General features: G+C 37.7%; 1 protein-coding gene across 1 annotated transcript; it reads right to left on the minus strand.

The window, feature by feature from the left end:
• Positions 1-11,770: 11,770 nt before the first annotated feature.
• LOC124298078 (uncharacterized) lies at positions 11,771-14,307 on the minus strand. The gene is made up of 4 exons (XM_046749660.1): positions 14,199-14,307; positions 13,641-13,841; positions 12,834-13,103; positions 11,771-12,023 (listed from the first exon to the last, which is right to left on the minus strand). Exons 1-4 carry the CDS (start codon positions 14,241-14,243, stop codon positions 11,823-11,825), a joined length of 717 nt encoding a protein of 238 aa, XP_046605616.1. The 5' UTR covers positions 14,244-14,307; the 3' UTR covers positions 11,771-11,822.

The raw sequence follows: 14,307 nt of genomic DNA on the forward strand, positions 1-14,307 counted from the left end.
CTCGTACAGTAATGCAAAGCAATTGTGACCCATATCCAAGTTCAGGTTACCGTACGGATAATACTCGGAATCCAAGAAGAGCTTGACGTCAGTAATGTTACAGTGATCAAGATGACTGGCATTTTTGCCGGCTTTGTTTTTTCGATTCCTTTGAAAACCGAGCATGACAAATCGCGGTTTTTCTAAATGGGTGGACGTTTCCACAGTCCAAACGTGTTTCGTGGTTGCCAGTAGCAAAGGATATTCGTACAACTCCCAACTGCGGAAGCTCATGGAGACTGGTGTATCTTTCACAATGAAATTCAACAGTGCGATTTTTTGTTGATCTGAAAGCTTCACATAGGGTACTAACCATTCCACCTGATCGATCACGATTCTAAAGTCTTCGTCTTGATTTTGAACGATGGCATTTAAATCACTTTTTGATCTTGTAAGAATCAGCTCGTGTTTTGCGTTAACAACGATCTTGCGATAGTCTTCAGCGAAGCCCAATATCATGCTCAAGGGAATAACTACGTCAAAGTTGCCATCGGCATCAGTTAATTTTTTTGTTTCCTGTACATCGAGCCATCCAACATTTTCCATAAGCCAACTTTGACCAGGGTCGAGCGAAGCGAAACCTTTCAGCAGGCTGGTAAGACCAACGTTTTTACATTTATCAATCTCTACAGCGTTTAGTTCGTACCGTACATCTTCGAACAAATGGCAGATGGCGTTATTGACTGAAGTTGTGATCGCTGCTACAGTGCCGTCCGATTTGAGCAATTTTCCAGAGATATGCAGAGAACTCCTGCTCGGTAATACATATAAATCCTGATGCTGAACGGTGATTCGAATCTCATCGCTGTTGTTGAAAGTTGACGATGCGTACGGTTTGTGTGCGTGTATTTCTTGGTGGGCGATTGATTCGTCAGAGACGACAAGTGTTTGAATGCTCAAGATTTCCTCCTCCATGGTACGTAGCAAACAACGAAACAACAGAATCGCAGTTTTATTCGTCGGAAATTCCTTTTCCAAAAGGTGTCAGCTTTAGACCCAGAGCTATCAGGAACTCCACGTTTCGACGTGTTAGCGGTTCGGGAATCGATCGATGACTGACTTGATCGGGACATGCTGACTGACTAATATAATTCTTTTTGGACAATCTGTTATATACAATACCCATCTTTTATTGCGATTTGATGTGCAGTCTCACAGTTATAACTTCTCCGCGAAAATTAACCTGATCTCCGTTTTGATCGACTAACCGAAGCTGTACGTGATTTATGGTCTTGACGGTGATCGGAAGGTAAATGACGTGCGACGGCACTTCCACGACCTTATATCCCGGTGGAACGATAGGGAAAAATTCGTGAATAGTATGCACTTTATGTCCATTGACGTAGGCGCCCGTTGTAATGCTGCATTCGACTCGCAACGCGTTAACCTTGACAATAGTTACAGGCATATCCGAATGGTGAGTTTGGTTAGCTGCCAATACGCGCGGTGTAAATCCGAGAAGCTGACCAATAGAATCGTCAGGTTCTAAATTTACGATATAGTTACATTTGATTTCGCTGCATAACGTATTGTTTTTAGGCTTTATGCTGATTTCAATGTTGGTATTTTTTAACGCGTCTTGAACATACTTTTCAATATCCTCAATTTCGTAGCTGCCAGTGGATATAGTGACTACCTTATCGGCAACAACTTTCACCCGATTTTTCAAACACAGGGGCCATATTTGGTGAATCTTGTTAGCATCTTTTCCTGAAATGTGGTGAAAAACCCTAAAGTTTAATCTGGAATTACACAAAGAACTGTGAAAAAACTTGGTGCCTTAGGACTTTTCAGAACATTGCAGAAAATTTCACTATGAACTTTTACAGTGATTCAGGAAAAATCGGGGACTCATAAAATAAAAATCAAGACATTTCAAATTGTAGAACTCAACCTTACACATTTTTCAAACTCTCGCAGTAACGAAATAAGTTTATAGTAAATAGAAAATATCCGGTACCGATTTTACTCAAAAAACGTAAAACTAATTATATCAGCACTTATAAATAGAAACAGAAAATTGCTAAACTTTAGATAAAATTTCTACATTTTCTAATGTGAACAAGTACGGAAGTTCATCGAGATCGAGATTAGATTTTGAAAACTCGTTTAACTGAATACGAGAGTTTTTCGATTCCACATATAATATCTGTGGCTTCCACATGTGTTACAGATTCAACGAGGACGAGGATTCGCTGCACAGATACATATATGCATATATATGTGCACGGAAACATTTATCTACATATGTGTATGTGCGTTAACGCACACAGAGGCGAGGTAACTGCATTAAATGTATCTGCAGACGCATGGAAAACCGAAGCCAAGCGGCCGATATTTGTCTAGAAATCACCCTATTATGATAATCCAGGATTATGAGAACTCCGATGTGGTTGAGCGCCGTTATTTTTGCATTCAAATCTACTCGCCCGCGCTCTTCCTCTCTTCTTGTCTCCGTCTCAATCTCCACAACGAAATTATACCTTATATATACAGGAAAATCAGTCGTTAGCAATAAGCTATATCAATTCCATTCAATTCGCTGTACACCTATGCCAGAGGTACGAAAAACCGTCTCGTAGGAAACTTTGAACAGAACTCTATTAGATAAAGTTTTCTCATTTACTGCACATGATTCTTATGCAATTTTATAATTGGCGCTAATAGATGCTAGTGCCAATGTATTCAAAAAAATGCTCAAATTTGTAGATAGAAAACAAACTTTATCCTATATGAAGTGTGAGCAGACTAATTCTGAGGAAAAAAAATCTGTATCGCAAATGGTTTCCAATTTTTTATTTTTACGTCGTGAAAGTGTCTCGAAATTGTAGAAAATAATATTTTTTATAGTACCAAAAAACTTGTTCCGCGTTCGTTCGAAGTTTAACTTAATTGTGTCGTATTTCAGCAACGAGACGATTTTTTTTTTCGTATACTCCACGTAGCAGGAAATACTGGGGTGAAGCATATTGATTTAATATACAATTTTTGCTACATTACGTAATATTTCAGAGAGATTGTAGTGACTTTATTCTACGAAGTTTAAAATATTTCGGATACATTACAAAATAGTCCAGAAACATTGCAGCGCAATAATTTTGCAAGGCATAAAATATTTCAGACATATTTCGCAAATCTGCACAAATATTGCAGCAACGTACCTTTTGCCAAGTTTTGAACATTTAAAATATTTACCCGTGGCGGAGTTATCAATAGGCTGAATAGGCTGCAGCCTAGAGCGGCAAATTTTGGCCGAGAACAAGTGAGGAAATCCTAAATATTACCATAACTTTTTTGGTGCATTCGAAGCATGTATGGAAAATCGAAAGTTTACAATTCTTCGGTAATCGTAATAATATATCAGTATGGATTCATCGGATCAAACTTACACATTTTCAAGGCCAACTACCTCTGAGCTTAGACACCTAAGTACTAACTCTGCCTGTGGTGCATAGACCAGTCATTTTAAGAAATTTTAGGGCCTTAAATGACACTTTTTGTGGATAACATAAAAAAAATACTATGAGGTGGCGCCATGAGTAAACAATATACCGTACCGTTTGTGACATGCAATCTTCATTCGTTTGCGAATAAAAAATTAAAAACTGGAAAAAATCTCGCAAATAATACGTTTATATAACGCGAGCATGTTTTACGCGTTTTTTCATGCGTGTTTGCCGTATACAAAGTATCTGTTTTTATGACGAGAGAGTGAGTCTGTGAATGCGTATGCGTGGAGTACAGACAAGAACACGCTTCATTCCTAGGAGTAGTCTTTCCAGTACTGCGCGCATGCGCTGTCGCAAATACATCTAACATTACGCAATACGTGACCATAACCTCAATTTTATGCTTCGTGAAAAAACGCGTGACATACTCTTGTTGAATAAAGAATTGTGTGCAACAAGGTGGCAACGGTCTTTCGCCTTGCGTATAAGATTTGCAATATTTGTCCTCGGCTCACCTACGACTCATATATTGCGAAGTTACACTCAGCCCGAAAAGATCGAGTTTTCCTCCCTGTTACACGATAAACTAAATTGTACCGTTCGCCTTGAATGCTGCTTAAACGAAGGCAGGTAGATCATAATTAGACAGAACCTTTTTAGTAGAACATTTTAAATTCTATACAACAAAAAAAGCCGAGGATGGCATATATCTATAGTTGAAATGCGATGCGTTTGAGACGGTGAAAAACGCATCTACAAAACGACGCTTTGTCATCGTCCACGGTCTTACATACAGATCTCAGAACTCACCTAAGTTCTAATACATAACCTAAGTTTTTAATTTTAATGGAGGCAAATCGTAATTCTCGGGGTTTCAAATTACTCATGTCACATAAATTAATTAAACATAACCAATAATATATCTGTTCTACTATCCGCACGCGAAAAAACACGGTCAACTGTCAGCCTGGTTGCATTAGTTTGGGTTGTTTCCGCCAAATGACGCATCGCACAGTGACAATCCCAATATTGTGCAATGTGCGGGTACCGATCATCGCATTAAAGAAGTTTCGACTCATTCTATGAGTTTGATTAATTGGAAAGAGAGAGGATTGAAAGCGGATTCTTCCCTGGACTAGAAATCAGGTAAATGGGGTCCATTTTCAGTAGTCTGTGGTTTCAAGACAACCTCGCAGCGATGGTAGGACTGGACCGCGGTTTCCGGGCCGTCGACCCAATTAAGGATTCCTGCCGGAGGGTCCTGCGTTCGGGATCGATGTTCATCCACGGCATCTCGGATTTTGATGTTCATGAAAAACGTGCTTGATGGGGCGGAGAATTTAATCACAAGGACGTAGGGTCGGCATTTGCGATTAATTCCTTACCTGTGGTTATCAATAAAATATACTCCTGCAGGCCATGCGAAATGCCAACCGGCATTCTCGGTCAGCCAACGCGTGTCATTTCGTCCTCCAGGCATTAATTAACCCCAGCCTATACAGCTGTACATTTGTAACTGGATTAGTCGAGCACTCCGAGGATCACGAGCCCAGAATTTACGTCTGAGTCTCGGGTTCAAACGGACGGACCGAAACATGCCCCGCATCATTTCACTCCCCCCCAAATGAATAATAAAAACCAATCAATGCGTCTGATCCGTGATACTCGAGGAACGAGTTGCTCAAGATTCCCTAGAAATACCCTTTTTCCTTTTTTCAAACGATACGCCAAATCAATTCAAAACTCTGATAAACTTTTCACAGTGACACAAGCCAAAATTCTAATGACTCGATGATGAATGATAAATTGACGTTACAAATTGTAACTGAGACTACTATGAAATACAAATTACATATTTAACGTAATTAAACGCACATTCAATACAAATTATAAATTGGAATTTTTTTAATTTGGAAAAATAAAATACGAATTACATCGTGTTTTGTAATTAGAACAAAATAAAATACCGGTTATATTTTCGGTTTGGTAATTATCCGTACACAATTTGGATTTACTGCGGCAGTTAATTGTATTGCAAAATTATAATCGGATAGAGAAAAGGCATAAAACAATCAATCAACAATTAGTCGTAAAAAATACAGTAAAACTGAAATTAATTACTGTTTCGGAATACAATTTGTATTTTTTTTTTCCTTATTGCAGAATACAGGTACAATATGTATTTTATTTCACTCTGGTCACAAAATACAAAGATAATTTGTAATTCATTTTAACATTATTCGAAAATTTTTACATATTTGAGATACCGCAGATTTTATTAAAAAATGTAAAATATTTGAAAGTGTTTCATTATATTTCAGAACAACGGGAATTTTTTCAACGGGTTCGGAACTTTGACCAAAGTATAGGCATATGATTTATTTTCATTATCTGTTAGGTTTTAATAGATTTTGAAGAAACTTTTCCGATTACGATAACATGTTCAATATCAATTTCCCTAGAAATTACACCATCATTTTCAATTCCTTTGTAAAATCCCTCCTAAAACGTTTTTCAATCACGTTAAAGTAATCTGAATATAATTAAAGACATAATTAAAATTCAAAAATCATCTTTCAAAATTTTTCAACGCATTTTAGATATTTTGTCCATAAGTGTTCATAAATTTCTACACAGGCTAAGAAGAAAAGTCGATAGACGTTTATCTAGTAACAGATTCAACTTTGACGAGCCTTTTATCTCGACTGAAGTGGCAACGGATCAAATCAAGAGGCGTGGTTAGCTAATATCTGAGCTGCAAATTGAGATAAATCGCCGGACAAAATTCGGAAGCGATCGATTCATGCTGCCAGTCTATCAAGATTTAGGTTGACGTGTCTAAATACGGTCGAGAATACGTTTTTCCGTCCAATTATGCGTTCCATTTGACAGATTAACTTTTATCGTTTGATGCAAATGATCATTAATTGCAACGTGCATGAAAAGTGACTTGTTTCAAATTCTTTCACTGTTGTGCACTTAATTAATTGTTACGTTCGTCTCCTCGGAAAAAAGAAAAATAATTGACATTCGTTCTTTCTAGTTCAAATCAGCATCATCAAAATGAATTGAACAAGAAGCAAAGCCAAGTGTCTTGTTACAACATATGTTTTAGATGGCAATGACAAGAATAATAGACCGCGGTGTATGAATAAAAAGTTAGGAACGTAGAACAAGATCGTTCAAAAATCTATTCTAGATGTGATCTACTTCATTCTAGCACCTCCCCCTAACCCTCCATTGTAACTTAGCAACATTTTTAAACATGTGAACCGATGCACGTGTTACATAAGTGCTGCTACGAACGACGACGCGACGGTCAAAATAACTAAGGCTGCGATGGTTTACTGCGCGGATTGTTTTGAAATTCGCAACGTAACTTGAATTTACTAAGCGTTGTGGATAAGGAAGAACGTTATCGGTAAGAAGAAATTCTGTAGGTAAGAAAGACCGTGACGTGACGTTGCGAGTATATCCTCCCCACTCCTCGGTCTCCGTAGTCAAGCTAATCCCCCCCACCAAACCCAGAAAACGCGGCGTAATATGTCAATTGCCCCTAAGGATGCTGTTTTATTCGGTCCACCGCCATCACCGCAAGTAACATTGCCGAAGATTTTTAACCATTCGTGGTCAAGTACACTTCCAAATTCAAATTCGGAGGTCTAGGCATTCAAGATTACGTTCGAAAAGTCGGTTTATGAGAAATCAAATGGCATTATGTTAAAAAAAACAATTATTAAGAGGTCAATGCTTCAAGAAGACACTTTCACCACAATATCATAACTTTGTCAATTTTTTGCACTTTCAACTAAAATTTGGAGGAGACTCTTCTTAGGTGTGATATTTTCGAGAAAGGAACAGTAGCATAGTGTGCTATCTAACATAAGAAAGCTTTTTCTTCTTCGCGCACGATGCTGCTTTATCGGGCTGTCAAGTCAAGACTTGACGCTTGATTCAAATTACTAACGGTCCGTACTTAAAGGGAATACCTTAAATCCTAGGTATATGGCTACTGAAATCTCGTTTGAAGCCAAAGACTGTTAAATATTTAGGCCAAAAGTAGATCGAAGGGTCGATTCTACTCCGTGTGAACAGGAAGGGTGAAACTTTTTATTCTTTTTTTCTATCAACTTTCGATTCGAACGGTATAAATCTTATTCATCCTTAACATCATGTTTTTACATTTCAAAATGTGATGAAACCTGATCTCTAAGAGCGTGGGAGAAATGTCGATTGCGTTATTAATGCTCAGTCTAAGAAGGTTCGTGAGGTTCTAGGATATAAACCGCTGCCTCGTGTTATTGCTTAACTCTATATCGAACGTCTTCGCAGCGGAGAAAATTGCAAACAGACGATGAGAGAGAGCCCCTGGATATAAGATCGGCGGATTGAGATGCTTAGATGGAGTTCCTGCACTCCCGATTGGGGATATTGGCAAGGCCTTGTCATCGGCCACGGTATCAGAAACTCATTTTCGGCTCAAGTCGTCATCCAAAAATCCCATCGTCCCAAATCCGCCAGACCATCTTCCGTCTTCGCCTTCCTCAACACGGTAATTCTTCACGCCCATCGTCACAAGACCTCGCTGCAATTACCCCTTGCGATATAGGGTGGTAAAAATAAATGAGAGACACTAAACCGTCCGTCAATAAAACCTCAAACAAAGCCGAACAAACTGCCAGCACAATTTGATCGCAGTAGAGAAACAGCAAGAATATTCGGTAATATTACCACCTCGGGTTTTCTCACATCACCCTTTTTGGAATTCCCGGGATTCGAGTAATATTTGACCAGATTTTTGTTCTTATGGCTTTTCAAAGAACACGGAGTTGAATAAATTTTACTTTAACATAGTTCACGATTTGGTAATGAGCAAAAGGAAACCTTGCGGGTCGTGCGAATTTTCTCACCAGCTAAAATATCCCAGCTGCAATCGATTAAGTAATCTAGTGTCCATTGTCCCCAGGAAACGGCAAATCCTGCAAGCGATTCGTTGAATTCTCTGTTTCTTAACTGTCTAAGGCATTAAAAATTTCCTCTACCTGCATTACGTATAAGTATTTAATTCAATACTTCCCAACTGCTCAAACAATTCCGTTAACTCGGTGTGGTAGTTTTTAAATATGTAATGCTTATAAAATCGTTCAGAATCTGCGAATTATTTTGCTCTATTGAAATGTTGCAGAAAGTTATCAACTCTCAGGTATTGAGTTTTAAAGGTGATCCTGCAACAAACTATTCTTACTCCTGTAAGAATCTAGACGTCACATGTATATGTTCACACATATACGTATGGTGTCGATCATCATAAGGCTGCGAGGATAGTCAGTCGGTCAGTATCCGTATAGTCATTCACATCAATCATAATTGTGACAACTCCAATTAACGCATAAGCATCGAGACGGAATTTTAATTATTTATTTATTTGTTTTGTGGAATCCCTTCGAACCTTGTTGGGAAAGTTTATGAAAATTCTGGCACCAATTACCAGATTAATCGAAATATATATTATATAAGGACTGACGACTCAACATAAAGGATAAACATTTATTTTTAACGTACGACGCCTCGGAAAGATAAGAGTTACTTTTAAGTATTTATTTTTGTCTTGTTTTATTTCATCTCACATCAATATTTCTGGCCAGTTTGATCTGTATAACTACTTATATAATTATAAGATTTACATCACCATTGTGCGTTTATAGCACCTGACCTACCAATATAAGAAATTCGGTACACTCCTCTGTATTTATTAAACAAAGGGCCATTTAAATATTATACGTCACGCTGTTTTCGGCCATTTTGATCCCCCTCCTTCGCACAATTGAAAATTTGTTAACAATATGACGGATAATATTAATTGTCCGATCGAGAACAAATAAAAACACATAAAAAAGAGCCCCCCCCCCCCCCCCTCGAGAGTGTGACACGTGACATTTGAATGGCCCATAAATACTGGCAATATTTTAATTACCTCAAAAAAAAAAAAAAAAAATGTCAACACTCTTCGAAAACTAGTAAATTTGTGATAAAATTGATATCGATATCTCTGAATGGCACGATGCTTCACGAGCACGTTGAACATTGGTGACAAAAGATGGATCCACTGTTCTGATTTTAGATAACTCGTATGAGAAACTGCAATATCGATTACCAAAGGTGCAGACTTCGTCGTCGGCTGTAGAATCGCCTTAACCGCAGTTCCACAACTCCATGGAGGGCGACAACAACTTCAAACCGTGAAGTTAGTGCAACAGTTTACGAAATGTTTGGAACTAGAACCGTTTGCCAACTAATTTCGATAGAATTTCTTACGGCATAACTCGCCTCGCTCGCGAAACCGCATATATGTACAATACAATATACCACTGGTGGAAACGGAAGCTGAAGTCCGGTATACCTACCGGAACTGTGCAAGTGCGGAGCTGTTTGTCGTTAATTAACGAAATTGGAATTGCTCGGGGAAATTACATTGTCAGGGGTATAAAGCTGTGTCAACTATCACGATTACGATTACAAATATACCTGAGTGTATACATCAGCGTCGGCTACCGCGAGTATTTAGAACCGTTAAAAACATTTGACAATTAATTGTATGGGGAAAAAAAAAATTAGGAAATAAAAATAAATCCAATATTAAAAATGTATTACAAGCTACATTTGCATTTTGTATTAAGAGCGCGATAAGATGTAAATTGCATTTGAAATTAGTAATTTATACCTTCGATTTAACCACGATTTTCACATGTAATTGATAATTCCATTCGCATAACTTACAATCTTCAAATGTAATTGATATGATTACGATTTTTTACTCGATCCAGCTACACGTTTTCAATATCATCAGTCACTGCCATATGTTTGAAACTCTTTGTGCGAGCCGGATGTGGACGGAGATATACGGATCAATCATATGTCAGTATGATCTATGTACTAAAAGTACGTATGTAACATATAAATATAAATTTCATTTATATTTTATTTTATACTGAATGCAAACTTGATGTTGAATTGATTATTATTAATTTTATACCCCATTAATTTTTACTGAATGTAATTTTTATATTATAGTCATCTCATTCACAAATCGTACTTGTATTTGTAATTGACCAATCACAATTTTGACCACCAGTGACGGTAACATCGAAACACGGCAAATTCCGAACGAGTTTATTCAGCTGAAAATGGAAGTTGGCACATCGGCGATCAGTCTCGCTGTTCAAAATTTGAACAGCTGATAATTAATCGCTAGAAATTGAATCACTGATGCAAATTTTCATAAGAGACCAGAATAAATTACGTCAAGCACGCCATCTGTGCCTGTGAATTTGGGTTTACATTTAAAAAATACCACACGTGTACACCAGGATACAGCCAATCGAAATAACTACCCCGTTTGTCGACTCAGCTGTGAACACAACATCGAGATGGAGACGGGAAAATTTTATTACTGTAGAGTAATTGCTATTTCAACAGCAAAGCAGCCGAAAAAATATGGACTCCATAACTGTATCCGTTAAATTGAATTCAGAAGAGTCCAGTTTTTCTACAAAACATTGCGCAACTGCTTATTGATTCAACAACTTAGTCGTGTTGATTTCAGAATTATCATGAAAATGAAATGATAACTACAACAAAATTTTCGTTAATTGTACCCGGAATATTACCTTTCGATGATGGTAAAAAATAAAAGTAGTCAAGACGATGAGCTTTTTACTCAGCGTTGCGTTATTTTCGTCCAACGACATATTATAGTGAAGTAATTATCTTGATGAATGTATTTAAGAGGGTGCCCTTGTTCATTTCGACGTTGTACATATCTTCAAATATCGACGTCCACGCATCTCACTAGCGAAAACGGGCCTGACAGCCACATTCTAAACACAATTCTGAAAAAAAACACTCCAATGCATTTTCATTTGACGGAGAAATAAAGAAATGGCTTGAATTCTATGTATTTACTATTGTGATTTTGTAGAATCCGTGACATTTCTTCATTTCTACGTCAAATGAAAATGTGTTGGGAGTGTTTTTGTTCAGAATTGCGTATAGAACGGGGCTGTTGAGCCCTTTTTCGCATTTAAGATACGTGGACTTAGATATTCAGTGATATATACGTTAAAGTCGAAGTCGATCGGGGCACCCCCTCAACGTAAGATTTTTCTCGAATATTCCCCTGAAAGTGGATAGAATTCTTCAAAGTTAAGAAATAATTATCACCATTAGACATTCAATGGTTAACGAGGTAAATAGAAAAAATGAAGTTTTTATCAGTTGCAGAATCTTGATTCATACATTTAATCGATCTCTTTAAAACAGGTAACTTTAAAGCGGTTACGCTTCTTCCAGTGTTGCAGTGCAGTTTACTGCATCGTTGTAAAGATCTGTTACATACGTTACGAGCGTTGCAATTTCGGCTGCGTAGTTGCAGGATGGTACCCCAACCAGAAACTCTAGGTAGCTCCCCATGGTCGTGTTTGCCAAATTCGCGACAGTGTACCATCTTGCGATGACAGCGTTGAAGTCATCTTGAAGCTGGAACACAAAATAAAAATGATGTTGCCGACTATTATTCAAGTGTATACATTAACCCTTGGTAGCCACACGGGGTAACTAGTTGCCCCAGGCTCAGAAGATGTGAAATTAGAGGTCTGGAACCTTTGAAATTGATACAAGTAACGACATCTGCCGGTAGTACACAAGTGTGATAAAAATCATTCGAAATGTCGAAGAACTCTTCAACAAACATGATGTTAGAAGTCTTAAAACACTCATATGTGTCTTGTGCAACTAGATTTTTCAGCGTGGGGTAATGAGTTAGCCCATGTGGCCGCTAAGGGTTGATCAGGCATCTCGTTTCAAGTGCAATGTTCGTATCCGAAAAAGTCGAAAGGGCTTCAAGAGAGAGCTTCAAGATGATATGATCGACAATATTCTTAACCACACGGCACGCAATATTGCAAAAGCATTGGAATGATGTAAGAGTAACGAATTTCGCAACATTTTAACTTTGTGCAATATTGCAAAAACGTTGCAGCAACTTATATTTTCAAACCTTGAGCGATTATCTCAGATACGCTTTACGATATTGTAGGAACGTAACTTTGCGAAGTTTCAAATATTTCAACGTTATGCAATATTGGAGACGTAACTTTTCAAGGTTTGATACATTCCAGACACTTTGTGCAATGTTTTTGCAATGTAGCAACACCGTACGGCAATGTTTTAATTTCCACTCCCTTACATTGCACTTGCAATCTCACGGCAAAGATTCAATGAAATATCATCTAAATATCTCAAACCAAAATTGACATATTCCTGCAATATTTCTCATATTATACTCACGTCAAATAGGCACTCCATATCACTAGCGGGATCGGCTGTGTAACATGTATATAAGTCTGTCATCGGGTCGTCCCAATCGCTTATGAAGTCTGCAATTGTCGTCAGAGACGCTTTGTTGACGGAATCCAGTTCAGTTATCAAATTATTCCAGCAGGTCGTTGCATTGGCAACAATTTCTGTCGCTGTAGCGGTAGCATTCGTCAGTGAAGGAATGCACGAGGAAACGTCAACCGAAGACGAAACTACTAGTGCATCCAACTCTTCCGAAATCTAGTCGGGAATCAATTTCGTATTACGAATTATCCAGCAGAAAACTGTTTTGCCCACCCGGAAGAATTAGAAGCTAATCCAAGCAACTGAATTTTGATTGTACATTAATCTACTAGATAAAGTTTGTCTGCTATACATATGAATGATCGCTTGAATCAGTGAAATTTCTGACCCTCAAAAATTCGCGATTCTTTGGCGATATCTTATTTTATCAGTTTGAAATATAAAACTTCTTTAAATTGAGGGGATATTTTCGTCTGGAGCGTTGTTATCAAGGAGATTTTCTGTGATTGAAAAACGCTGGTCAAGTTCCGTAAGATTCAAACTCGAATGGTGTTTTTTTTTTTTTTTTCTTAAGAATATTGTTATAAACAACGTTCCGTATGGAAGCATTTCCTCAAATCAATCTACTGTTTGTGAATTGTTAGTGGGTTTCTGTACAACTAAGAATATAGTGGCCGATGGCGGTGAATTTTTGAAGATGCGTATTTCTAACTTTGGGCAATGGAGTAAAAAAAACCTTGCGGTTAAACTTACCGTTTCGATCTGTGAAACCAATGTCTCGTTCATGGTAGTCAAAGTTGAATTACCAAGAGTTTCTGAGAAGCTCGTACTATTCGTAATCTTCGTTTCCAATAGCGTAGATGAATTCATGGAATTATATCCCCGCTTCTCAAACAGCGAAATTATTGAGGCGACGCTAGCCGCTTCCACGGTTGACATACTAGCTTGAACACCCTGCGAAAATGTGATAATAACAATAAGCCAAATGATAAGCAGTCTAGGAAACTCGATTCTGAGATCGCAATCAGCGTAAAAGAAAGATAAAATCTGTTTGCTAAGATTATAAAGACCCTAAGGACCGATTTTCAATAAAAATCTATCACGATCTATTTCATCAATGCCATGATTGTTCTTTTTTTTATAAGACTAATTGTAAGTTTCTTTTTTCTTTACGAATTCACTGAAAAAAACGCATTTGTTTGTTTTCCATCAAAGATCAATTTGATATCACCATTTGGTGATCAAACTCAATATCCGTGCTATATCGAAAATTACAGTCTCGTTTAGTTAATTCCTGGGTTTTTTACTCACGTATGCAGTGAGCAGAATGCACAAAGTAGTTGCGAATGTTTCCATATTGAGCGGACGTCGTTGTCAAGTTGAAATTTTATTAGACTCGATACTTCGAAATTTGCGATCT

This window comes from Neodiprion virginianus, chromosome 2 (assembly GCF_021901495.1).
Source record: "Neodiprion virginianus isolate iyNeoVirg1 chromosome 2, iyNeoVirg1.1, whole genome shotgun sequence".
Taxonomy (NCBI): Eukaryota; Metazoa; Arthropoda; class Insecta; order Hymenoptera; family Diprionidae; genus Neodiprion; species Neodiprion virginianus.